The sequence below is a fragment of the Meles meles genome, chromosome 2, assembly GCF_922984935.1.
Source record: "Meles meles chromosome 2, mMelMel3.1 paternal haplotype, whole genome shotgun sequence".
Taxonomy (NCBI): Eukaryota; Metazoa; Chordata; class Mammalia; order Carnivora; family Mustelidae; genus Meles; species Meles meles.
Genome location: NC_060067.1, coordinates 107,417,819 through 107,444,817, shown reverse-complemented (window position 1 = coordinate 107,444,817; position 26,999 = coordinate 107,417,819). Strand labels below are relative to the sequence as shown.

The window sequence follows — 26,999 nt, the reverse complement described above, 5'->3', positions numbered from 1 at the left end:
TTATACTCATGTGAGTGGCAAAAATCGTTTTACATACACTATATATTCATCTACTAAAATATATTGAAAAGATTTCTAATATGTCTCTTTTAATAGAAGCATTTTTCAAAATATTTGAGAGAGAGAGAGAGCACAGGGGCAGGGCTGAGAGAAAGGGAGAAGCAGACACCCCACTGAGCAGGGAGACCATTGCAGGCTCAATCCCAGCACCCTGGGATCACGATCTGAACTGAAGGCAGATGCTTAACAGACTGAACCCCCTAGGGATTCCTCTAATAATGTCTTATAAATAAAAACATGAGATTTCTAAAAAGTCATTGTTTTTTGTCTTTATAAATTTCCCTGGGTTCCAGTTGTACAAACAACTTCTGGGAGTTAAATGAAATCGCTTCAAGGTAGATTGTTGCTTGATCCCAAAGCCAGTGCAGAGACTCACCCCATACCCAATCAAAGGGATTTCTTTCCCCTGCCAAACACTCCTCTGAGAACCCTGTCATGGCCTGGGGGAGGGGAGGGAGGGAGGAAGGGGGCTGGGAGCCGGCGTGAAAACAATGGCCAACTTGCAAGGGCACTCAAATGCCATAGCAACACTGTGGTGATCTCGTGATTATTAGGTTTTTAAAGTTAAATTTACACAGTTGTCACTGGAACCAAGTGGTGAGATAATAAGCTTGACATTATCTATTTCAGCTCAAGGCTTCTTATTCTGGGAGCTATTCTATCTTCAAGTATCCCCAGCCCTTGCCTAGCACGGTGCCTGGCTGCGGGTTCTAACAGTGCTCTCTCCAGAAAAAAAAAAAAAAAAAAAAAAAAGAAAGAAAGAAAGAAAGAAAGAAAGAAAGAAAAAGAAAAATTCCCAACCGCTGATCAGTATTCCTTTATCAGCTTTGAACCAAAACTATTGCTACCACCATTGCTATAATTCTGTTCACGGTAATTATCATAAAGGCCTGACAACACCCTACAGATGAAAGTTCTGAGTAACTGTCATAACCAGGAGATTTAAGACCTCGCCAAAACCCAGTAGATTGTTCAGAATCCACTGGACAGAAGCCGGTTATGATACAGCAATCTCACTTCAACCTGTGGAGAGATTTCAGTGTAAATGAGACAACTTAAAAGGAATATATAGATGAGATTTCTTTTTATACACAGCACGGTTGGCTCCAGGCCGCCCATCATCCCCTCCAGATGCTTGGGCCCGTCCTTAGGGCTCTGGACCTCCAGACTCCAACCGCTGCGCAGCCGCCGCCTCCGCGCCGCCTGCCTCCCGGGACAATTCGGGCCCGCAGGCGCTTCCAGGGGGGCGTCCCCGTCCGCTCCGGCCTCTGCGGCTTCGGGAGCGCCGGCTGGGGGAGCTCCGCAGGGAACCCGGGCGTCCGGGCCGCGGAACGCGCGCCCCTAGTTCTGCGTCCCATAGCCGCCCCGAGGGGCGGGAGCCAAGCCCGGCGGCAAGGCAGGGCCGGGGGCGCACGGCGCCCCCAGAAGTGCGGGCTTTCCCCACCCCCGGCGGCTACCCCACCTCCCGCCCCCGCTGAGTGCGCGCGGGTGTCCGTCTGTCTGTCTTCTCTCTCGACGTCAGTGGGAATTTCCAGCCAGGAAGTGAGAGAGTGAGCGAGAGAGAAAGAGAGAGAAGTGCACCAGCGAGCCGGGGCAGGAAGAGGAGGTTTCGCCACCGGAGCGGCCCGGCGACGCGCTGACAGCTTCCCCTGCCCTTCCCGTCGGTCGGGCCTCTCGCCGCCGCCCTCGGCCTGCGCCCCGCCGCCGGCCCAGCTCCGAGAGCCCAGCGCAGCCCAGGCCGGAGCCGCCGCGGCCGGGAAGGCGGCACTGCCGCGGCCCGGCCACCGCGCGTCCTGCGCTTCCCTCCGCCCGCGCTGCGGACATGGCGCGGCGCTGACTGGCCCGGCCCGGCGAGAACGCGCGCCCGCTCGCCCGGCCCCTACCCGACCCGCACCGGACCCACTCCGGCCCCGCCGGCCGCTGCTTCTTCCTTCACCGGCCCGCAGGCCCGCGCCGCCCGGAGGGGAGCCCACAGGCGCAGGGAGGCCGAGCGCGGACTCGTCACCAGGGTAAGCCGAACTCGGGCAAGTGGGGGCCACGCCGGGGACGTGTGGCCCGAGTCCCGCCGCCTACCCGCCCCGCACCCCCTCTAGCCCTGCTCGGACTTCCTCATTCCTGCGCTAACCGCTGGGCTACTCCGGACGGAGGACTAGGTTGACAGGAGTTGAGAGGCACATGGGCATGGAGAGAGGGCAGAAGGCACATCTGGACTTCGCAGGGGCCGCTTGGCCGGAGGGCCGCGGCTGCCCGGGCCGTCCTTCCTCCTCGCGTCCCGGCGCCGGGCGGGACCCGGGACCCGGGGGGGGGAACTCTCGCAAACTTTTTATTTATTTTTTTAAAATGTTCACCCCTCACCCACACCCCTCCTGGCGGGTGGCTTGAGGGTTGAGATGCGCTTCGGAGAGGGAAAGGTGGTTGGTGCAGTGCTAAACCAGATTTCACCTAAGGGCGTTCCATGAAATGAAAGCAGAAGTGTATGTCAGTCCTCTTGACTGGGAAAGCCCTCCCCAGCTCCCCAAAATTGAGTAGAAGATCCTTATTCCTTCGTCTCCTACTTCAAAAAGAAGCCCCCCAGTTATGTCTGTCTGTCTGTCTGTCTGTCTGTCTCTCTCTCACACACACACACACACACACACACACACACACACCCCAGGACATAATGTATTCACCTACTACAGGGTCCGTATCTTCGTTTTCACAAAAAAACAAGGAGGGCCTGGCATTTGAGAAAAGAAATGATCTACTTAGAGCACTTTACAGACACTGATTATGTAAAACAGTCGGACAACAGCACCATGTATCATGCATGACCTCCAAAATAAAAATAATGATATAAACAAAGCCTATCCTAAATACAAGTTTTCTTATGGTCTTTAAGAATAGATACCAATGGAGATGTTTGCCATGATTTATTGGTCTGTACTGAAACCTAAATGGGACTTGATGATACAGTTACTTGATTATCAAGATTTAAGACCTTTCCATGGACTTTGTTAAGTAGGGTTTTTCAGCATTGCAGCTTATTAAATAACTGTATTTAACTTAAAGATTTTCTTATAAGGCCCATAATCTGGGAAAATGACTGTAGTATTACTACAACATTGAATAACTCTGGCATACAAATGTTCTGTAAACTGGTGATCTTGGTAAACTCTGAAGCTTGGAATCAAGATGTCCAGTGCTTATTTTTCTAGCAAAACATCTCAATAAAATACTCTTGAGTAGTTTAAATTGCAGTGTTTGTTAAAACTAAAATGGACTCTTGATTAGAATAAAGTTCTTAGCTGAAGTATGTTATTTTCCTAATTTTAATATTGTGCTTTCTAGAGATGAATCCTCTTACTGTTTGATGCAGTAAGGAAATGTAAATAATCTAAAGCAATGTATTTTTTGAGCTTATGAGCTTGGGAAGACAGGAAATACAAAGATTTGTTTCCTGTAGCATTTTACATTTATCATGTAATTAAGTTGCTATGGGGAGTCAAATATATATCATAAATGGAAATGTGAAATCTCCTGAAATTATTCATCCATATTGATATACCTGCAACTCCTCAGTGCCCTGTGGAGCTTGTTTAGATAAAATGTCTTCCTGGGCCACAGCCTACTGGACAAATGTGAACACAAAGGAAGGCTCATTATGTGTAGATTGAATGCTGGCATTGAAATACTGCTTGCTGTGAATAGTAAATCACCTCTAACCTAATTGAAACACTTTTTAAAGGAAATATTATAATCCAGTTAGGTGTTGGTGGGTTTGACAATTAGGGTTTGAAAATCTGTAATCTTTGTTTTCAAATTTCTATTTAATCTTAAGTTCTGCAGCGGGCATTCAGATGGGCTGAATGAATAAACACCCTGTTTCTCAAACCCAGTTAGTAAATACTAGAGTATACATATAAAAATAGTTGTTCCCCTTTGTAAGCACTACTTTGATCTTTGCACTTCCTTCTTACTCCTACCTCTTAAACAAGTTCATCTGTGATGACTGAGTTGCCGTTTTGAGTTGCCGTTGGTAAAAGTTTAGTCTGAAATAGCTAGGATGTTAGATTTAGTGATCATATCCCTCCTATTTCTCTTGTCATGTTCCTTGGAACAAACTGAAGCTAGTGTAAGAAACTAATATTTAGGCAGGTTTTTACTACTGCTTTCAGACTTCCAGATAATTGATGAAGTAAGGCAGGTTTTTACTACTGCTTTCAGACTTCCAGATAATTGATGAAGTAAGTTACCTTCACTTTCAGGGATTGCTCATTGTGGTAGATAGAAGGTCTAGATAAAGACTTGGCGGCTGCAGGAATCTTGGACTATCATTCAATCAGCAAGATCTTTTTTTTTTTTTTTAACCTAATTTATGAGAGGTATTCCCCTGTTCAGAAGAGGTGAAAGTTCTGGCTTTTGTGGGGAAGTGGTTACTTCATAACCTTCACTTAATTTGAACTTGGGAGAAGTAAAACAGTATTGACATTTTAAAATAATAAGTTTAAAAATATGAGTTTCCATATGGATTTTTAATAAAGTGAAAATATCATCTTTTCCTTCTTCAGAACTTCTTAGTAAATGTGCTCTTCTGAGCATAGAGATGATTGCAATAGAAAGTGTATCTGGAAATGCAGAATAGTTTAACCAATAGAGTAAATACTCAGGTTACTCTCTTCTAGTCCACAGATTGAACGGGAATCACTGTAGCAAGAAGGAATGCACAAGAATCAATGGCTATGCAAATTAGCAGGGGGATTGTTTTATTGTTTTCTGTTTATCCTATGAATCATCTAAGGTGGCAAGATTGTTGCATATTGTAAGAACAGAATAAGGAAGAGAAGGAAGAAAAGAATTTCAGTGTTGTAGGAGGACACTCCTAAATGTTCTACTCTTATATCAACATTTATGTGTGATTAGAGTTGACAACTGCTTCTTGGTGACCAGTAAACCACACTGAAGCGATTTGTGCTGCTTTCTGGGAATTAATTCTCATTTGCACTCTTGCACCTCCCACAAATATGAACTCCCCTGTAATGTTCTTAGAGGTGAGCAGGTAAACTGCGAGAAGCATGTGTGCCCCTATGAGTTGACCCTGTCACTTCTTAGGAGACCTTAAGGATTTTCAAGAACTAGAAGCATTCAGCTTTAGGAAGGAATGTTTGGACTTGTGGCATAGTCCTACAAGTTAGTTTGGCTCCTTGACCTTTTTTTTTTTTAACAATAAAGATTAATGTTTGAAACCACATAATCTGGTAAAGTTAGTGGAGTAACATAACTGAGACGCTTATTTTTGTAATATTTCATTAATGAGTATCTAGTGTCTCACTGTTGGAAAAAAATAGCATTCTTTTCATGATGATAAACTTGCTTTGTACCTTTGGTCTCTGCTGTATTAGAGAGGGTATTCCTGGGTGCAAATTAATGTGCTATCTTTCATATTTTGGGTGAGGTTGATAGACCTACCCTTGAAAATCAACTAATAGTTTAGAAAATAAGATTGAAGTCATATTTCATTGCTTCTCTACAAATAAATTAAAGCCTGACAGTTTTAGATAAAATAAGATGTCATTTGCTAAAGATCACAGAATCCTCAAGAGTAGATTATGAGTGAAAATATTTAGAGAATTAGTCATAAAAATATTATATTTAAAAATTTAAAAAGAAATCAATTATCAAATCTCTCATTTTCCTGTAGTAACTAATAGATTTAATTTTCAGTAGTACAAGTTTCATCTGCTTTAATTTGTTGCCTGTTTTTGAAATTAGAATAATGAAGTAGAGGCTTAATTCCCAAATACAAATTGGCTTATTACTTTTTATTTATATTTCACCATTAGGCCAAAATCTTATAACCAGCTTTCATTCTGACCCATACTTTCAATAGATATTAATAAATTTATAGACTTATTTTCTTCAAATGGTGAAAAAAGATTCTGACTGATGGAGCTTTAAAGAATACAAAGATTCTATATGGCTTATTCTTTAAGAGCCTAATTATTTTTCAAAATAGTGGAAAGGAGAGGAAAAGAGCTATCTAAAAGAATGAAATCTTGTAGTTACAGCTAAAAAGAAATCATACCGAATTTATACTGACAAAAGCATATCTAACATTCAGCACTGTGTTTATTGGTACACAGTAGGTCATGAATAACTATTTTTTGAGTGAAGGAATGGCACAAGTTTTCTTTTGTTGTGTTTGTTCAAAAATAGGGCAGCTGTTTTCTGCAAGAAAAAAAAAAATTATACTCTTTTGCCTTGCCTTCTGGGAAGAAAGAAACCAAAAACTAGTTCTTGCTTCCTAGATATTATATTCTTATCTAAAGAGCACACGAAGTTTACTAGAACAAGGAATTTATTAAAAAGTACCCACTGACTTTCAAAAGGAAAGCATTTCATTCTGAAAGATGAGTTTATGAACTGGAAAGAAAATGGTTTTTAGTTTCCAGGTTTTAGAGGCACTTATGAAGGAACGTAATAAAGTAATTGAAATGATAAAAGGTGCTTATGCAAGTAAAAAATGTAACTTTTGGCTACTCTAGAATTTATCTGTACTCCATTGAAACTGTAATTTCAATATTAGTGTCTCCAAAAAAGGAAACAATGCTACAGGCACTGCTTTGTAATCCGAAGTTTGTTAAAGCCTATCTAAATTAATCAATTAAAAAGTAAAGCCAAAATATGTTAAGCCATCCAGAATTAAATACTTACCACCTACAAAAAAACTGAAGGGGAAAAGCTACTAGCTGGAAAATCTCAGGAACAAGCAGACACTTAGTAAGGGGTACTGCATTTTCTGCTTTTCATACTTGAATGATTTTGCAATACCCATGACCTCCTCATGTCAGGGTTTTATTGATTATTTTCACTTGGAGCATTTTCGGAAAACTGTCCTTGAAACTCTAAATCAAGCCGTGTATTATTCTGTGTGGACATAATTTATGAAATCTTCCATCCAGACTAGAAGAGAACACAATGCCAACACTCCCAGGCCTGGTGTCCCGACCCCAAGTAGAGTTAGAACCATTTTATCGGAAATTGCTGATGCTTTGTTCCCCCACTTAATTCTCGTTCTGACCCTGATCTCTCTTCGAATCACTTACATTCAGGTTTTAAAAATGAAATTTTAAAAATTATTTGGAAATATTTCTATATGTAATCATTTTTGTTGCCAACAAACTGCGGAAGAAACTAAATGTTTACTTATAGGACAAGTACACTGTAGAGCTGTCATTGTTGAAAAGTACTCACAGCAGTGTTTGTTAGTTAAAATAATAAAATATAATCCACGTACTTTGGTAGCTTCCCTGTGAGAAGTCTCAGAGAAGGATAAATTCTGCTGTGTTCCATTACATAATCAACTCAGTCTGCAGCTTCCAGGCAGGAAGAGAAGCATAAACAAAAACACAAAACTATAATGTTGGCCTCATCTGTACTGTATTATTCAAAATTCTATGGACAGTTCATACATTCCATACTGGAAAATAAAGCTATGGGTTTTTTTTAGTTTTCAGGCTTTTTGGTATATGAGTATTTGTTGGTGAGATTTTCTTTTTTCTAAACTTGAACAACAACAACAAAAAATACCAAACCTGCATAAAGTTAAGCACACCTCTATAGAAAGCATTTAACATTAAAAAAATTCAATTGCTATAATGAATTTTGTCAAAATAGCAGTCATTTAAAAAATTATTTGTTACTATTGTTTAGCATGTGATTCGGACTGAACATACTACACTGTTTCAATGTCAGGACATACCTCTCCCTCCAGAAGTCAGTTTTTATCTCCACAAATCAGTTCTAACATATATCAGGCATAAAAGAAGAAAAATTAAAAGTGATGACAGACTCTCTAATCAGTCTACCTGTTTATTGGTTCTGTGCCCATGCCTGCAATTCATTTGAACAGTGAGAATAAGTTACTTGATTGTCTTAGAAAATATGCCTTCTAGCAAGAATTTTAGGAATGGAGAGAATGACTATTTCTTTGAGTGTTTTAACATGAATTCCTCATGTTTTAATGAGATTTGAAGAACTTATTTGTCTTCTAGGTCTTAGATATAGGTTTATTTTTTAGGATTTAAGCATTTATTGGTGTTTGATCATTAAGACTTGGTTTATAAAACTTCGGTGTTTTTTTCTTTTATCTTTTAAGCAGGGTTTAGGTATGGTGGTGAGGTCAAAGGAAAAGAATCTCTTACAATTTATAGCATTTTGTATAATGCTCTCTAAATAATACAGGCACCTTTATGACTTATAAAGCTAAATAAAGTTGATATAGAAGGATGGAATGAGGGGTGCCTGGGTAGCTCAGTGGGTTAAAGCCTCTGCCTTCGGCTCAGGTCATGATCCCCGGGTCCTAGGATCGAGCCCTACATCGGGCTCTCTGTTCAGTGGCGAGCCTGCTTCCTCCTCTCTCTTTCTCTGCCTCTCTGCCTACCTGTGATCTCTGTCTGTCAAATAAATAAATAAAATCTTTAAAAAAAAAAGGATGGAATGAGTATGAATGGCTGTTTATACAGAAGAAATTAAAGTAGGAAGAAACATGAAGAAGGTAAAGAAAAATTAAACTTGATGTTTTTAGTTTTGTTGGATATTCAGGAAAGTACTTAAGGGAGTACACAAAACCATTAGTTTATATAAAATTAAAATAGAATATAACATCTAGGCAGTAGAAAGATTATTATTATTTTTTTAATAGACGGAGTGGAGGGCAGAGGGGCAAAGGGAGATGGAGAGAGAATCTTAAGTAAGCTCCATGCCCAGCACGGGAGCTGGATCTCAGAACCCTGAGATCATGACCTGAGTCGAAATCAAGAGTCGGGTGCTTAACCAACTGAGCCATCCAGGTGCCCAGAAAAGATTATTTTATAAAAAGTATTCACACTGCTCATTTCAAGCCAGCCAGGAAGCCTGGGAAAATATTTTGTTGGGGATGGATTAAAATGAACCAAAAACATAGCTAATCCTATACCGTATTTATTTAATTCATTCATTTATTATGCAGTTAACATATAGTAAGTTATGTAAGTTAAGTGTGTATGTGTGTATGTGTGTGTGTATGTGTGTGTTTTAAATCTATGAGTCTTAAAAATTTGGTCAAAATCAAAGATAATGAAAGCATAAATAAGGATTTAGTGGGAGTGTCTTCTATAAAATTAGATCTTGAACTTTCTTACTGACTTAAATATGCATAAGAAAAATAACCTAGAAAGTGAATCAGAATTCCAGAGAAAAGGATAAATTCTGTGTATTATGGATGAGAAGGGGAGGGTTATGACAAAAAGAGAGAGATTGAAAAGAACTTTCTTTATAGGCATTTCAGTGTGGATTATCCTATTTTTGATCAATTAAAAACAATGGTTATTTCCCCCTCATTCTGAAAACATTTTAAAGTCAGTTGTGATTAAGCAAACCTCAGTACACTTGGAAAATTAAAATCAAAGCATGGTATTTGACAATTAAATGTATTTCCTTGCTCTCATGCCATAATATAGCATTCAAATGATAAAATATCTTTACGGTTTCTCTCCATGTCTTTACTCAATTTCCCATTTTAAGCGCTTAACTAAGTTTAACAAGTACACTTTAGAACATTTTAATATTTCCTGACTATTTTATTTTAAGATTTTATTAATTTATTCGAGAGACAGAGAACACAAGCAGGGCGAGAGGGAGAAGGAGAAGCAGACTCCCTACTGAGCAGGGAGCCCGATGCAGGGTCCCAGGGTCCTGGGATGGTGACCCGAGCTGAAGGCAAACGCTTAATCAATTGAGCACCCAGGTGCCCTGACTATTTTAAAACATTACCTTAGCTGTCATTTACCCTCAAGTTCTTTTTTATGATAGTCAGGGAAAGTCTCCCATTTCTCTTAGAAATTGTGCTATAAAAGCCAAATAGGAATTATCCAAGTTGTTTATGAAGGTAGTTCAATCTTCCAAATGGGTAATTTGGGGGGCGGTTGTGCTATATTTACTAAATATTTGTTAAAGTGAAGGAATCCAGTCATTCAAGGTAAGCCACAAAAAGACAGTAATTTTATTGCTGAGCCACTTAAGTATCTTCACAGAGATATCCCCATCAGTATGCCAGTATCAAATTAATGGTCATGCTCATTGACCAACTTGCAGTCCCTCCCCGACCCCCCACGCACATTAAGGAGTGCAGTTGTTAGCCCACTATGATCCTCTGGTAGGTTCCCCATGCCAGAAATCTAGGAGACCATTCTTCATTCGTACTCATTTATCTCCTCCGATCACCAAGTTCAATTAACTCAGCCTCCTCCTCACCTCCCAAATCCATCCCTTCTTCATTGAATTTCTAGCTTTCATTTTTGCATTGTCTCCTGATTCATTATCTCCTTCTATTCCATCTTTCATTCCAGCATAAAGGTCAGCTTTCTAAAGCACAAGTCTGATCATGTCACAGTCCTCATATTTCTGAAATCAATCTCTGTTGTCTTCACAAGCTGATTCCTGCACAGCTCAATTCCCACCCTTGCTCCTCACCCATCCTCTCTATTTCTCAGATCATCCACATCAATTTTCAGTTCCTAATCCTCTGTATTTTTTCACTTTGAATGCCTCTGCATACGCACTCCCTGTGTGAGGTGTGTCCTTTCTTTCCTAGCCAACTACTCAACCTCTGGAGATGGTTGGGGCATCATCATTTCTCTCTCTCTGTCCTCTGTCCATTCTCCCTGACCTCATCCTGAAGTTATGTGCTTACAATCTGTCTTCTCTTGACATATTATGTTTTCTAGAAAGAAAATATCTTGAGGGTGGGGATTTTATCTTACTTTTTCTTTGCATAGCACCTGGTAAGTTTGCTAAATGAGTAAGTAAATAACTAAACAGAATGTCAGCAGATACCGATTAGGTAGCTATTGATTAAGCTGTGTGGCTCTGGGCAAACTAACTTCTCTGCGTTTCATTTTTCCTATGTATAAAAATGAGAGGGTTAAACTAAATGACCATCTACTTCTAAAATTCTTTGTTTCTTTGATGTAATAGTATTATTTGGAAGAGTTCAGATTTTCTTGCTCTATTGAGCAAAGTCACCTTAACGAAAATGCGCATGTGAGCAGGTACAAAGATAATTCTTGACTGTTATTATGATCATGTGAGGAACTGTTCATTTTTGGATTTTGAGTTATCATTTATGGTCTTAGTCTAGTTTCCTTCCAACATCAGGTGTTTCTGGGGTTGCACCTTTTGTTATTAATCTCTACTGTAAACTTACATTCACATTTCTCCAAAGAAATTGAAGACACACTTGATACAGAAATTGAATATAAAATTCAGTGTTTTAACTGTAACTGGGTTCAAAGCTCTCATTAATTATGTAGTTGGAGGAGGAAAAAAGGGAAGTGGTAGTAATGTAAGCTCAATCCTCATGTATCAGAACAAGAACATAATGTCTAAAATCGACAAATTAAGAAAAAAGATATAAACATAGTGTTTGGAAATATGAAAAGAACCCCCATGAAAACCAAAAAAGAGAAAGTTAGGAGTGGTAAAAAGTCAGTCACTCTGAAAAGCAGGATTGAAGATGAGGAGAGATGGGGTAGGAGAATCTTTGCTTTTTTATAGAAGCTCTTCTATCTTTGTATAGTATGATTTTTTTTTAACCGTTAATTATTTGAATATACATTGGGTCCTTTCCAGTGCCAGGTTCTAGGAACTGGGAATACTGAACAAGGCAGAAATCAATAATTTCATGGAGCTTAGGTCATTTAATATTATCAGTTTTAAATTTTTTCTCTTTACATTAGCCTCTTTAAGATTGAAGAATTACATAGCTAAAAGATTGCATTAATCATAAAATTATAGCTTTAGTGATTTACCTCAAAGTGAATACACCTAACTTAGGTGGTGCTCTAGAAAGAACATTACCAGCTTCCCAAAAGCCTTATTTCTGCCCCTTCATGGTCAGGACCCCTACCTTTCACTCTCATTTAAAACGTTTCACTAATGGGGTGCCTGGGTGGCTCAGTTGGTTAAGCGTCTGCCTTCTGCTTAGGTCATGATCCCAGAGTCCTGGGATCGAGCCCCAGGTCGGGCTCCCTGTTTGATAGGGAGCCTGCTTCTTCCTCTCTTCCCTGGTTGTGCTCTCTGTCTCTATCTCTGTCTGTCTCCCTCAAGTAAATAATAAAATCTTTTTTAAAAATAGGTTTCACTAATGACTTTTGGATTATATGCATGTTGATTCCATGAGTCCACATATAAATTCACCCACATACAATTGAAAATTGACCGAATGATTTCATTACTCCAAGGTGCTAATAATGAGCTTCACACAAGTAGGAACTGTGCTATCGTTAAAAGCTCTAAGGTCAGTTCATTTGAGACTTTGATCACTAAACAAAATATGTTTGTAAAAGTAGAAAACAAATCAAATTTTCATATTAATTTGTCATTTATGAGTTTGAGTAAATATTTTGTTTATTGCTCAGCAGTCAAGGTCACTGATAAAGAGACGTGGGAGAAAGAAGAATTCCCATCAGACCTTATCAGAAATGGAAGAGAATGTAGTTCACTTTTTCTTCCTTTTTACATTGACATCTGCATAAATTGAAGGATTTATCTATGGTCAATGTGGAAATGCCTTCCTAACTAGATTTAAGGACTGAAAGTTCCCTGTATAAGACCCGATTTTGATGCTTGCAAATCATCGTTTGTGTGTTTGTGTAACTGGAAGGTCACTAATGTTCTTATTTCTTCGAGGAAACCCTCTTCTCCCTCCAGAGCGATTGTCATATCCATAGAATCAAGCAAGTAGTAATGGTTCACATGATTAATCCTTTTCATTTAAAACATAAAGGATATACTTTTATAGATATTGGAGATAAATAAAAATGAAAATCCAAACTGAAGTTGTCATACTCAAATTGAAGAGAACCTGTTTTCTCCCATCTGATCAAAATAATACCAATCTCCAATTCATAATTCTTGAGTTCTACCTCCTCTTCAGTCTGAAAATACAAATACTCCAAAATGGTGCTCAAGACAAAGGCCAGACATGAAATTAAAATTTGGTTGTACTCCATCTTTTTTACTAAGTCTTCATTTTTTTTAGAACAGTTTAAGTTTCACCACAAAATTGATACAGTACAAAGATTTCCCCTACACCCTTGCCCCTCTGTATGCATAGTCTCCCGTTATCAGCATCTCCCATCAGAGTGGTACATTTGTCACAGTTGATGATCCTACATTGACACATGATAAGCACCCAAAGTCCTTAGTTTGTGTATGGTTCATTCTTGGTATTGTGCATTCTTTGAGTTTGGATAAATGTACAATGACATGTATCCATCATTGTGGAATCCTACAAGAGTATATTCATGGCCCTAAAAGTCCTGTGTTCCAACTATTCATCCTTTATCCCCTCCCCCCACCATCATACTCTATTTTTGAGAATAAATTTGTAGTAAATCAAATCCCTTTCCAATGCCACCTGAATGAAAGACCTCAAACTTAATGTATTGAATTGGTTTTTATGTGGAAATGGAAGGCAACAGTATCTCCTGAGTGACTTCAGTTATAACATGTAAGGTTTTTATCTAATTTACTGTAATCTTTAGAGAACTTCTCTAGCTATTCAAATTTAGACTTACCGTATTTCATCTGACTATACTATTAACAAAAATAAATTTTACTCAGAATGGAATCTGCCATTTAGTATATATGACACTTAATTATAACATGATAGAAAATGTCCAGAATATCTTTTTGACCCTATAAATTTCATTCATTTATGATTAAGAAGACAAGCATAAGCAAAGATTCATACTTAGGGAACACATTAGAATGCATTCTGATCTAAGAAAATCCCTGTCCTGCATGGGTACAGTGGACATGATACAGGAAGAATTTATACGCTTCTCTCACACAGGGAAAATAAGTTATATTTACTATGTTTTATTGATTCTAAGAGGTACTTCTCCCCTCCCAGATTAATATCTTTACTTAATTATATGTAGTTGAGGATTTTCTAGGAGTCTTTCTGTTATTGATTCTAATGTAATTTTATTGTGTTTAGATAACATATCTGTATGCTGTCACTTCTTTGAAATTTATTGAGACTTGTTTTATGGTCCAACATATGGTCTGTCTTGGTGAATGTTCCATGTGCACTTGAAAAGAATGTGTCTGCCAGTCATTGGTGTGTTCTGTACATGCACTTAGTTTTATTAATGATGATGTCCCTACATTTTCTATATCTTTACTGATGTTCTATTCATTTGCTTTCATCAGTTACTGAGAGAGGAGTGTTAAAAATGTTAACTATAATTGTATATATTTCTGTTTCTTCCTTTAGCTGTGCCACTTTAGCTTCTTGCATTTTGAAGCTCTGTTAATAGGTGCATACACATTAAGATCAGTATTTCTCTGTGATGAATTGACCCTTTTATTCTTAAGAAATGTTTCTTTTTGCCACTGGTAATATTTCCTCTCTTGAAGTCTATTGTATCTGATATTTTAATATAACCTGCTTTTTATATCTAGTATTTCCATGGTGTAACTGTCATAACTTTCCATCCTGATACTAAACTACTTGAGTCTTTATTATTAAAGCATAATTTTTATGAAAAGCATATACTTGGGTCTTGCTTTTTTTTTTTTTTTAAAGATTTTATTCATTTATTTGACAGACAGAGATCACAAATAGGCAGAGAAACAGGCAGAGAGAGCGGAGGAAGCAGGCTTCCCGCTGAGCAGAGAGCCCGATGCAGGGCTTGATTTCAGGACCCTGGGATCATGACCTGAGCTGAAGGCAGAGGCTTAACCCACTGAGCCACCCAGGCGCCCCAGGTCTTGCTTTTTTTGTCCACTCTGACCATCTCTACTTTCTTTTGGTCTGTTTAGTCCATTTTCATTGAATATAATTATTGATATAGTTGGGCTTAAGGTACCATCTTGGTAATTATTATCTACTTGTGCCATTTGTTCTTTACTGGTTTTTTCCTCCTTTTCTGCCATCTTTTGAATAAGTTAATTTTTTAAAATTCCATTTCCTCTCCTTCATTGGCTGTATTTTAAACTATTTACTTTAGGGATTACAATATGCACCCTTGAGCCTACCACAAATAAATACTATAATATTTCATATATGATGTAAGAACTTGACAGTGGTATCCTTCCACTTGTCCTTGTCCCTTCCTCTGTGCTATTTTTGTTCTACATTTTATTTCTGCATATGTTATAAACCCCAAAATAGATCATATTTTTTAATAGCACACAAGAAAAAAGGTCTTATACTTACCCCCATTTTCATCATCTTTGGCCTTTTTCATTCTTCCATGTACATCCAAATTGCTATCCAGTATAATTTCCCTTCATCATGAAGAACTCTCTTTAACAGGCTGCAGACCTGCAGAGGATGAATTCTCTCAGCTGTTGCTTATTTGAAAAATAATACCAATTTCACCTTAATTTTTAAAGGTTATTTTGCTGAGTATAGAACTGTACACTAATCTCTTTTTTTCTTTCAGTATTTTCATCATTGTTCTGATAAGTTAGCCATCATACTTATCATTATCCCTTCTTGTCCCCGAGTGTTTTTAAGATTGTTTTCTAGAGTATTAATTTTTATCAGTGTTTGTTGGGATGTAACTTAGCATGGTTTTGTCTTCATCCAACATGGCATCTTTGAGATTTTTGGATCTATGGGTTGATTTTTTTTTTTAAACCAAATTTGGAAAATTCTTGGCCATTATTTCTTCAAATATTTTTTCTTCTCTCTCTCTCTAGGGCTCTAAATATCACATATAAGACCACATGATACCATATCATAGGTCATGAAAGGTGTCCTAATTTCTTTCTGCCTTTTGTCTCTGTGCTTCAGTTTAGATAGATTTTATTGACTAATATTCAAGTTTATTGATCCTTTCTTCTATAGTGTTCAATATGCTGATCAGGTCATTGAATAAAATCCCATTTTGATTTAGAATTTTCCATTGGTTCTTTTTCTTTTTTATTTCCATTTCTCTTCCAAGATTCCCTATCCATTTAGTATGTTCATTTTTTCCTTTACTTTCTTGGACATATTGCTATTAACAGTTTTAAAGTCATTGGTTGCTAATTCCATAATTTGTGTCATTATTTTCTTTTGAGTCATAGTCTCCTACTTCTTTGCATGTTTTGTCCTTTTTGTTGTACTCTGTGGGCACTGTGTTGTAGAGATACGTATATTTGTCTTCCTTTAAACAGTGTTGAGTTTTGTTGTAATAGGCAATAAATTTACTGGTGAATCACCTGGTTTTATAGTTGGGCTTAGAGTAGACTTTATTCTTGGGTATGCCCCTTATTCCAGGAGCGTGCTCTTTCTGATGTCAGAACTGAATGCTCAGATTGTTCAGTGATGTCTCTTCATCCTGGATGATTAGAACGTCAGCGTTTGTCATAGTTCCCAAAACTTCTGGAATCTCCATTCAGCTCTTAGATCCCTGACAACTGTTTTTCTAGTAGGCTTTACGGAATCTTGTCCTGCACTAGCACAGCTTAGAATGTATTCATTACCAGAGGTGACCCCATGCAGATTTCTGAACGTTTTTGTCTATGTAAATTCCTCATTTCTGGTACCTTGCCTAGTGAGACTGGTATTCTCTGTTTGGACTCTATTTCCTTGTGTCATGGTTTGGAACATAGTCAAAAAGTGATTTTAGAGCTTACCTCAAGTGTTTCCATGCCCAGTGTCTTCCATTATTCTTCAATTATTTTGTATAGTTTTACAGTTGTGTTGGGCATTTTCAATAATCATTATTACCCTGTCATGACTAAAACCAAGAGTCCACATTTTGACAAATCTGGAATTGCAGTGTTTCCTACTATTAATATAAAACCATTTTTTAAAAGTACTTAGTATTTATTAATTTGGTGATACAAAGAAGTGAAGCTTTCGTATCTACTTTTTAGGCATTTATATCCATTAAGAAGATGGTAAATATATAAAGTTAAATTGTAGTAGACCAGTGTGTTGTCAGGTGTAAAGTCACCAGTACACCTAAGTGTTAGAGCCCTTGCGTGTGGACTGCATAGCTGTAGGTTACAGAAGAAATACCGGGTTTCTGGGCAGAGGTCAGATTTGAGTAGAGGCTTGAAGAGTCAGTAATACATAAGTAAGAAAGATGGCATTTCGGGATGTAAGGCTACCATGAACAAAACACAGGGTGGAAATGAACAAAGCATTTTTGAATGATCGATCAGTCTGTCTGTAATAAAGCATTTTGGTTAGGATACAGGAACAGATGATGTTTATGATATGATTTAATATAATAATATAATAAGCTGAGTGGTTGATGGGCTTTTGACCTTATAAAGGAGAATAGTAGGGAGGCTACTACTATCATTCAGAAGTGAGGCAGTGAAAGTTCAACTAGGATACAACAGTGGGATTGGAAAGGGGGGGGCAGATACAAGAAATAATACAAGGAAGAAATCAGCAGGAATCGGTTATTGATTGAATATGTGTGAGATACGGACAGGGAAAGGAGAAAAAGGTGACAGAACTTTTGACCCTGAGTACCTGAGACAATTATATATTGGCAGAAACTGGGAAGTCAAGAAGAGAGCCATTGCTGCAGAATGATTAATTTGATTTTAGAGAGTTGAAATTGGGATTTTAGAGAATTGAAAGTACTAAAAGGTTTATTGTTTCTTAACGGCATCAGTGCTTAATGCTAGTAACAATGTATTAATACTTATATTTTGAAGGTTTTACAGTACTAATTTTATTTCTGTTTGCATTACAGTATTTTTGGCTAATGTACTTGTTTCCTTTTTTTTATTAGGAACTGAATAAGCAAATACAGTAAAAATGAGTACAGAATGTGGGGGTAAGGGATGGGTTCTGAATAGGACCCTGACAAAGAAAATATAATTACTGAATTGCCAAGATAACTAAACCACTCTGTACACACCCTCCATTTCCTGTGGTACTTACCATGTTGCATTGCTTTTGCCTATATATCTTCCTACTTACTAAACTGTTGCATTTGTTAGCTTTTGCTGTGTAAAAAACTACCACAAAGCTAATTAAAACACAAACATTTGTTATTTCCTTCAGTTTGGTAGACTCTCTAGGTCATCTGGTCTGGGCTGGTTCTGCTGATCTTTGAAGTCTTTTGGTTGCTCATCTGATGCTGTTTGGTTTAGGGGGGTGTCCAGTAGGACCACTGTGCTCCACAGGATCTCTGATTCTCCAGTGGACTAGCTCATGCTTGTTCACGTGGCAGCAATGTTCCAAGAGAGCAAGAATTGCTGTTGCAAGGCCTCTCTTGAAGCTGGCTTTTTTTTTTTTAAAGACTTTATTTATTTGACAGACAAAGATCACAAGTACACAGAGCAGAGGCCCACAGAGAGAGAGGGGGAAGCAGGCTCCCCTCTGAGCAAAGAGCCTGATGCAGGGCTCAATCCCAAGACCCTGAGATCATGACCTGAGCCGAAGGCAGAGGCTTAACCCACTGAGCCACTCAGGTGCCCTTGAAGCTGGCATTTAAAACTCACACTTCTATCTTATTCTATTTGTCAGAGCAAGTTACAGGCCTGCTAAGATTCAAGGGTTGGAGAAGAAATAGATTTTATCTTTTGTTGGGTGGAATTGCAAAGAATGTTTGGTAATTGCTTTCAATCTACCACAACTGTGGGCGCTGGGAATACACTCTTGTATATTTTGGAAACTGACACATATTAAGTCTAAATATTTTTTCAATGAATCACTAAATTAATGAAGGAAGGAATGCATTCAAGGAATATTTCAATATACCTTAGTTTTAAAGATCTACATTCTTTTATTCTACCGTTAGTGAGTATAGTGTTTTCTATGGACATATTTTTTTTTTTTTAAAGATTTTATTTATTTATTTGACAGAGAGATCACAAGTAGGCAGAGAGGCAGGCAGAGAGAGGGGGAAGCAGGCTCCCCGCTGAGCAGAGAGCCCCATGCGGGACTCGATCCCAGGACCCTGGGATCATGACCTGAGCCGAAGGCAGAGGCTTTAACCCACTGAGCCACCCAGGCGCCCCTCTATGGACATATTTTAGAAAGGGAGTCTCTTTATTCTCCTTGTATCCTTTGTAATTGAACAAAAGAGATATATATTTTTTAAGATTTTATTTGCTTGTCAGAGAGTGAGAAAGAGAGAGAGCACAAGCAGGGGGAGTGGCAGGCAGAGGGAGAAGCAAGTTCCTCACGGAGCAAAGAGCTCAACATGGGACTCAATCCCAGACCCTGGGTCATGACCTGAGCTGAAGGCACTTAACCCACTGAGCCATCTAGGCCTCCCCAAAGGAGATATTTAAAACAAAACAAAATAAAAAGCAGCTATTGTTGTTCTGGTATTTTCACCTTCACATTTGACTATCTCAGGAAGAACTCACTTGAGTGCGTTATCACAATCCTATTCTGCTTTTTGGGCTATGCTCTGGGTGGACTAGCTCCAACCTGAACATGCAGGAGACCTGGAGCAAAAATGCTAGATTAGAATGAGTTAAATTTTAAGTCAAGGGAAAAAATCACATCTGCCTCTTAGGTAGATGAACAAACCATAGTCTACAGAGTCAGATTAGCCAGCATTACTCTGTCAACCTCAGCCAATGACTTACTGTCAGTAAACCTTGGCTTTCTCCTCCGGGACCATATTTCTCAGGAATATTGTGAAAATTAAGTGAAATGTGTAAGGCATGCTAGTGCTTCCTGATTCATGGGAAGTAATCGATGAAGTTTAGTTCTTTGTACATGTGAATCAAAGTACTGTTGTATGATGGCGTTCATCAGGTTTCTCTTTCGTGGCATTACTGACATTTTGGGTCAGGTATTTCTTCATTGTAAAGGGTTGTCCTGTATATTACAGGGTCTTTAGCAGCATCTCTAACCTTTACACACTAGATGCCAGTAGGACCATCCACCAGTGTGACAGCTAAAAATGTCTCCAGACATTGCCAAATGTCCCTAGTGACAAAATACGCAGACATTTTATTCAACAGCAATAAGGATAGAGATAAAGAGGGAATGTGGCAGTGTACCCATACATGTAGGATAGGAAAGAAAAGTACTTGATTCTTCTCAGAATGCCTACAATCCTTACTGTCTGTATTACTTTTCCCCTAACCTAACATAAACAAGTTTATTATGCTCTTTCAAAATGTTTAACATTTACTATGTGCCAATGACTATGCTGATATGCTTTGCATGAGTTAACAGTTGGAGGTTGTGTATGTATCTGCCCTTTCTATTGGATTAGCATTCCTTTGTGGACAGGGACCTGTACCAGCTCCAACCACGATGTGTTTGTACTTCTGAGGGAGCTATTTTCTCTGTTGGTCACATTGGTAGCATTGCACCCAAATAAAGCATTAAGGAGCTGAAAATGGGTGAAGGTGTGGAAAGCATGGAAAATGAGTTTATATGAATCTAAATGTAGTAGATTATAAATACTGATTTTTTTTAAAGATTTTTATTTATTTGACAGACAGAGATCACAAGTAGGCAGAGAGGCAGGCAGAGAGAAAGAGAGAGGAGGAAGCCGACTCCCTGTGGAGCAGAGAGCCCGACACAGGGCTCGATCCCAGGACCGTGGGATCATGACCTGAGCTGAAGGCAGAAACTTTAACCCACTGAGCCACCCAGGCACCCCGCAAATACTGATTTTTTAAAAAAACTTTTAATAAACAGCTATTTTGTGAAAAGTAACCATTAACGTTTCTTTCATCATCACTAAACTGACATATCAGAAGAAAGATGTAAATAAATAGCCCCTTTAAAGTTAAGTTTTTTCTGTTGTATTTATTTGAAGAGGATTCCAGGAGTGCTTAGAAACTGCTCACTCATTCATACTTCATGTGTGATTCACTATGTCATTAATTGTTAAAGATGTTAGAGTTAAACTTTAAGTTCAGCACAGCATTTTTCTTTTTTCCTAAAAACATGTATTTCTAGTTACATAAATGAGTTAGAAAATGAAAACATAGGAACGTATAACATAAGTAGTAATAATCTCCATGTAACTATATATGGATATTCTTTTTTTATTATTCTTTATTATTAATTTTTTATTAAATTAAATTAAATGAATTATTCTTTTTTATTATTTTTATTAGCATATAATGTATTATTAGCCCCAGGGGTACAGGTCTGTGAATCATCAGGCTTACACATTCCACAGCACTCACCATAGCACATACCCTCCCCAATGTCCATAACCCACCACCCTCTCCCTACTCCCCCACACCCCAGCAGCCCTCAGTTTGTTTTGTGAAATTAAGAGTCTATTATGGTTTGTCTCCCTCCCTGAATTATTCCTTTTAACAGCCACGTAATATCTATGGTAAGAGTGTAGCAATATTATAATTAATCTGGCATCAAAGGACATTTAGGTTGTTACCAGTTTTTTGCAGCAATGCATATCCTTGTACTAATTTTTTTTTTTTTTTTTTGCACATTTGCTCATATAATTCTTTAGCACAGATTTCTGGAAGTGGGATTGCCAAATCAAAAGATAATCTCAGTTGAATGTTTCCCGTTATATGTAGTACACACGTGTGTAAACCTTACAGTACACTTCCTCTGAAAAATTCCTCTGTCTAGATAAATGGGCTTTATCTATATCAATTTATTATTATTATTTTTTTTAAATATTTTATTTATTTATTTTGACAGAGAGAGAGGTCACAAGTAGGCAGAGAGGCAGGCAGAGAGAGAGGGAGAAACAGGCTCCCCACTGAGCAGAGAGCCCGTTGCGGGGCTCGATCCCAGGACCCTGAGATCATGACCTGAGCCGAAGGCAGAGGCCTAAACCACTGAGCCACCCAGGCGCCCCTATATCAATTTATTATTCAACAGAGAATGGTGAAAAGTCACTGTCTTTCCTCTAATTTCATCTTCACTGCTGTTTAGGTTGAGGTATTAAAATTACACCTAAGTGGTGTCTGTTATAGCTGAATATAATCTTGGAAATAGACCCTTATCTCTCTGATTCCCAACTGCATTCTCTGAATGGCACCTAAAATTCTGTTTTTTGAGCTGCAGATTGTCAACCATTAGGGGGTCGTGAAATCAATGCATTTGAAAAGCTTGTTTTTCTTTTTAATGAAATCTAATAGAACAAAAAGGGTGTGTTTCCTTACAGCAGGCCCTGATCAAAAAATGTGAATATATTTGATCCTAGAAAATTCCTCCACTTATAAGGAAGGAAGTGCCCTTGGTCTTGCTGCCTTCACTAAGAACTCTTTGTGCTGGCCTTTGATGTCAGTGGTGAGATTGTCACAGATGTGCAGAAAATAATCCATTAGGCATTTCATGTAGAACTCATCACATGTTTAGAACTTAGCCAGTTACATTATGCTTCTCAAGTGAGAAACACAAACAATCCCAGGAGAAGCTATTTTATTGCTACCTGGCTAGATTTCCACAGGGTGAACATTTTCCTGAAATCCTCACCATTGGGTGAGAGAGATGCAGAGCTTAGGCCCATCTTCTCACTAGTCAACTCAGTATCTTCCTTTCTGTTTCAAGGTCCTTCCTCAAAAGCACAGAACTGTGTGAAGGGAAAGTGAGAGGAAGGGCTCAAGGAGCGGGGGCCAGGAGGGGCTTTCCCTGGTCTTTCCTAATCCTTCAGTTCCAAAGGCTTAGTTGGTGTTTCAGAATTTTGAAGTAAAACTTGCTTTTACAATTAATGCAAATATGACTCAGTGATTCACCTTTTCCAAAGAATTCTTGGGTTTTTTTTTTTTTTGACCTTTTATTTTTAAAATTATGAACTAACATTGACATCACTCTGAGGGTTCCTGTTGCCTCAGCTCCTCACGGTGAATTTAACTGCCTTGCAAAGCCCATAGAAGTTCAGATTTTAATCACCACCCGGGTATCTCTTGGGCTGCGATTGGGCTTTTAAAACCATGATCTTTGGACACATGTTTCTGCAAACAGCATGGGGAGGATGTTGGGAGGAAGACTGTGTTTAATTGGGTAGTTTGTCCAGTGTCTACAGTTTAGAGATTCTTGTTAAAGTTTTAACTACAATAAGGATCATGATAAGAACCCTGTGACAGTTAGAGTCGTTTTAGTTGAGTTTTTAAAATCAGAGTGAAGGCCACTATATATTAAATCCATACATTCAAAGGTCAGGAAACGATCTACAACTATAGGTGCACGTACACACATGTATATATTCAAAGTCACAGGTACTCAATGGATTCTATCAGTTTAATAAGTCAGTGGTCTTGCTCACATTAATGGAAAACCTAAAGGCAAAAAGGAAATTTAAAAAGGTCAATATTTGTCTTGGAAGCTTTGACTCCTGTGGTGTTCTAAGAATAAGGATTTTCCACATAGAATATTGTAACTGCCATTAACACTGCATTTTAGTGTAACACTGACTATTTTACTAGTATTCTCCAGGTAACTGAAAATTATGATGATGACTATTTAATATAGATATATACCTAAGTACATATAAAAATCCAGGTTTACAGAGCAAGTTATGATTTGTTCTTTGAATGCGCATTTATTAGTCAACTAATCTACTCCAAGCTCAACAAAATTCTGCTGTTCTCAGAGGTCAATCCCATCAAAACCTCTATTTTACAGATGAGGAAACAGAGGCTGTAGTCCAAAGTCACACACTCAGCAGTGGGGGAATGCTGGAATTTTGAATGACTTAATTCCTTTTTACTGTATCAGGGCAATTTTCCCTTTTTTAAAGCTACTTATCTTAATTGATTACAGGTATTTCTCAATCTTTAGCAGTTTTATGTTTTAGACAAATATTTCTTTCAAATCTGCATGGAGTTCTTATTTACTGGACACACCTTTTTCCCTTCTGCCGAAGTTGGACCCTGCTCTGTATGCCACTAGCAACCCTCACGAGGCTTGCTCAGTCCTTGTCAGGCACCGAGGGCTCTGGCAGGAGAGGATTTCCTGGGAAACCAGGGTCCTCTTTGGAGGATCTTGTCCTTACTGGAGATATATTTGTTAGGGTAAAGGTTAGCCTGGTTTTAAAAATTTTTTTATTAATTATTTTTATTAACATATAATGAATTATTCGCCCCAGGGCTACAAGTCTGAATCGTCAGGCTTATACATTTCACAGCACTCACCATAGCACATACCCTCCCCAGTGTCCTTAACCCAACCACCCTCTCCACCCACCTTCCAGCAACCCTCAGTTTGTTTTGTAAGATTAAGAGTCTCTTATGGTTTGTCTCCCTCCCCATCCCATCAGCCTGTTTTACTAGAGAGACCCAGCAATACACTACGTCAAAGAACAACGACACTTCTTTCTCACACCACCACCAGTACTAGCCGCCATTCATCATCACCCATGTGGAAGAAGTTAGGTCTCCTTCACGTCTAGGTTTTATCCAGCAGGAAAGAGAGAGAAGCACACAAACATGAAGGACACATGGGGAGGGCCTTAAGCCCAGACCTGGAGGAGGCACACAAATAGTTTTGACATTCCCCTGGTGGGCATTTCAGCAAGTGGCCACTCCTAGTTCTAAAGAAGTGTGGGGTAGAGTCTAGCTGAAAAGTCACATTTCCAGCCACAACTATTACCATGCAAAAGGAGACACCAGATCTTGGTGTGCAGTTAACATTCTCACCCGGAATCCCAAGTGCTTTACAGACTTCATGAAAGAAAAAAAAAAAGAAAAAAGAAAAACTTGTCTCAGGAATGTTGTATACCTGAAATTAATGTAAAATCATGTGTCAACTATATTTCAGTAAAAAATAGAAGAAAAATTTATTTGGGGAATTAATATTTGCTTTCAGCCTTTTTTTGTCCTTTAATCTTTCATGTAAATAGATTTAAAATTTGATCTAGATAACTTTAAATAAAATCAACCTATATTTAAAGTAATGATAAGGATAGTTCTTAAGTAAGTAAGTCCAAAATGATATGTGATTTTTAATAAATTTTTTATCTGGCCACGTGGTTTCTCACTTTTTTTCAGAGTCTCTGGGTAGTCCAAGATTGCTAGGGCCTGCAGTACATTAATATCTAGCTGGGATTGATTAAATCTGAGACTATAGCCTTGATAATAAGGACTCTTATAGTCTTTCCCTACCACTTTATTTTTCTTAAAGATTATTTGAGAGAGAGAGTACACGTGGGAGTGCGAGTGAGGGGAGGGGCAGAGGCAGAGGGAGAGGGAGAATCTCAAGCAGATTCCATTGTGAGCGTGGAGCCCAGTACAGGGCTCGATCTCAGGACCCCTCATGACTGAGCTGAAACCAAGAGCCAGACACTTAACCGACTAAGTAGCCCAGGTGCCCTTCTCTGCCACTTGGACAGGGGTAGGAAATGACTTCCTGAAGTGGAACGTGCTGGAGGGCAGAGCACCGCACACATTAGCTGTCCTCCCCTGGTGCTGTGCAGATCGCTGACCAGGCCCCTCTGACAGCAGGAGGACCCTCTCTGAGCTTCTCAACTCGAACTCTGGGTAGAAAGCTGCGGCACAGTTCTAGGACCATCACAGAATTCATGAAAGGCTGGAAAATAATATACACGGAGCACTAAGACTGAATCCTTGAAGTCTAGGTGGTGACAAATAGAAGTGACCTCTAAGAATTTAATTATATATGATTTTATATAGAGGATAAAGATTGGTTTCACCAAACTCCAGGACACTGTTGTGAGCTTGCCCCAGTTTTGGGTTGTACATATGTGGTAATTCCTTGATTGTGCAATTTTCCTGCTGGTAGATTTCAATTCCAAAAAGGAACTACTCTTCTAAAGTTGCTGTCCCCCCTTCTAAGATCTTTTAAAAAGGATTATGTTTGGTGTTACTGGAATAATGTAGTTTACTCCTGCATCATGGAATTCTTAAGTGTCATTCCATTCTTATAGTTCGGTTTGGTTTTGTTTTGATGCACAGCTCCAGAATGGCAGAAGACGATACATATTTGGGAGCACATGACCAAGTAAGTATTATAATCTCACTGATAATTTTTTTGTAAATGGATTCATATTTTTAAATATACAGAGGCAGCAGTATTATTTATCAGGAAAACTCTAAAATTGGTAAAAATTTATTTTAAATTGTTTTTGCCATTTCTCTGTCCCTCCATGTGAGGTCAGAGGGGACATGTCCTATAAAATGAGTAACTCAGATCCTCCTATCACACATACTATTGCATAAAAATTATATATGCTACAGGTCAAATGATAATTACCATATTAGTTTCCTTGGACTACTGTAACAGATGATCACAAACCAGATGGCTTCAAACAAACAAACAAACAAACAAACAAATATATGGGGCGCCTGCGACATAGTCAGTTAAGCATACGTCTCTTGGTTTTGGCTCAGGTCATGATCTTGGGGTTGTAGGATCAAGCCCGCATCAGGCTCTGTGCTGGGTGTGGAGCCTGTTTGGGATACTCTCTCCCTCTGTCTCTGCGTCCTCCCCCTCTCCCTCTCTAAAAACAAAACAAAGCAAGAACAGAAATATATTCTCTTACAGTTCTGGAAGCTAGGGATATCAAAATCCAAAATCAAGATGATGACAGGGTCGGTTACTTCTGGAAGTTCTGAGGGAGACTTTGTCCCAGGCCTCTCTCTCCTAGCCTACCGTGGTTGCCAGCAATCCTCTGCACTCCTTGGCTCGTAGCTGGGTTGCTCCTGCACGCCTGCCTTCTTCTCTGTGTGTCTTCCTGTATCTCTATCCAGATCTCCCTCTCCTGTCCTCTCACAAAGTCCCCAGTCATTGGATTTAGGGTCCATCCTTCAGTATGACCTCATCTTGACTTGATTACATCCATGCAGACCTTATTTCTAAGTAAAGTTATGTACAACATATACATATGTACAAACAAATACTAATACAGGCACTGGGAGGTAGGATTTGAGTGTATCTTTTTGGGGAAAACACAAAATATTTTTTAAAAAGTCATCTAACAAGGAAGCAAATTAGTGTAATGAAAAGACCTCTGGCCTTAGAATTCAGATATCTTTATGTA

At 38.7% G+C, this 26,999-nt stretch overlaps 1 protein-coding gene across 4 annotated transcripts in view; it reads left to right on the top strand.

Annotated features, from left to right (window-relative positions):
* The first annotated feature begins 1,748 nt into the window (after positions 1-1,748).
* The window catches only part of NFKB1 (nuclear factor kappa B subunit 1), a 120,604-nt gene continuing 95,353 nt past the window's right edge, over positions 1,749-26,999 (top strand). For 2 of the 4 annotated variants that reach the window (XM_045997109.1, XM_045997108.1), the window contains exon 1: positions 1,950-2,069. Coding sequence is in view for 2 of the 4 variants with exons in the window: in XM_045997110.1 (XP_045853066.1) it covers positions 25,922-25,960 (39 nt within the window). In the remaining 2 variants the exon portion in view is untranslated. Of the gene's footprint in view, positions 2,070-25,914; positions 25,961-26,999 lie in introns of all 4 variants that reach the window. The other 2 variants (XM_045997110.1, XM_045997107.1) reach the window with 2 other exon arrangements.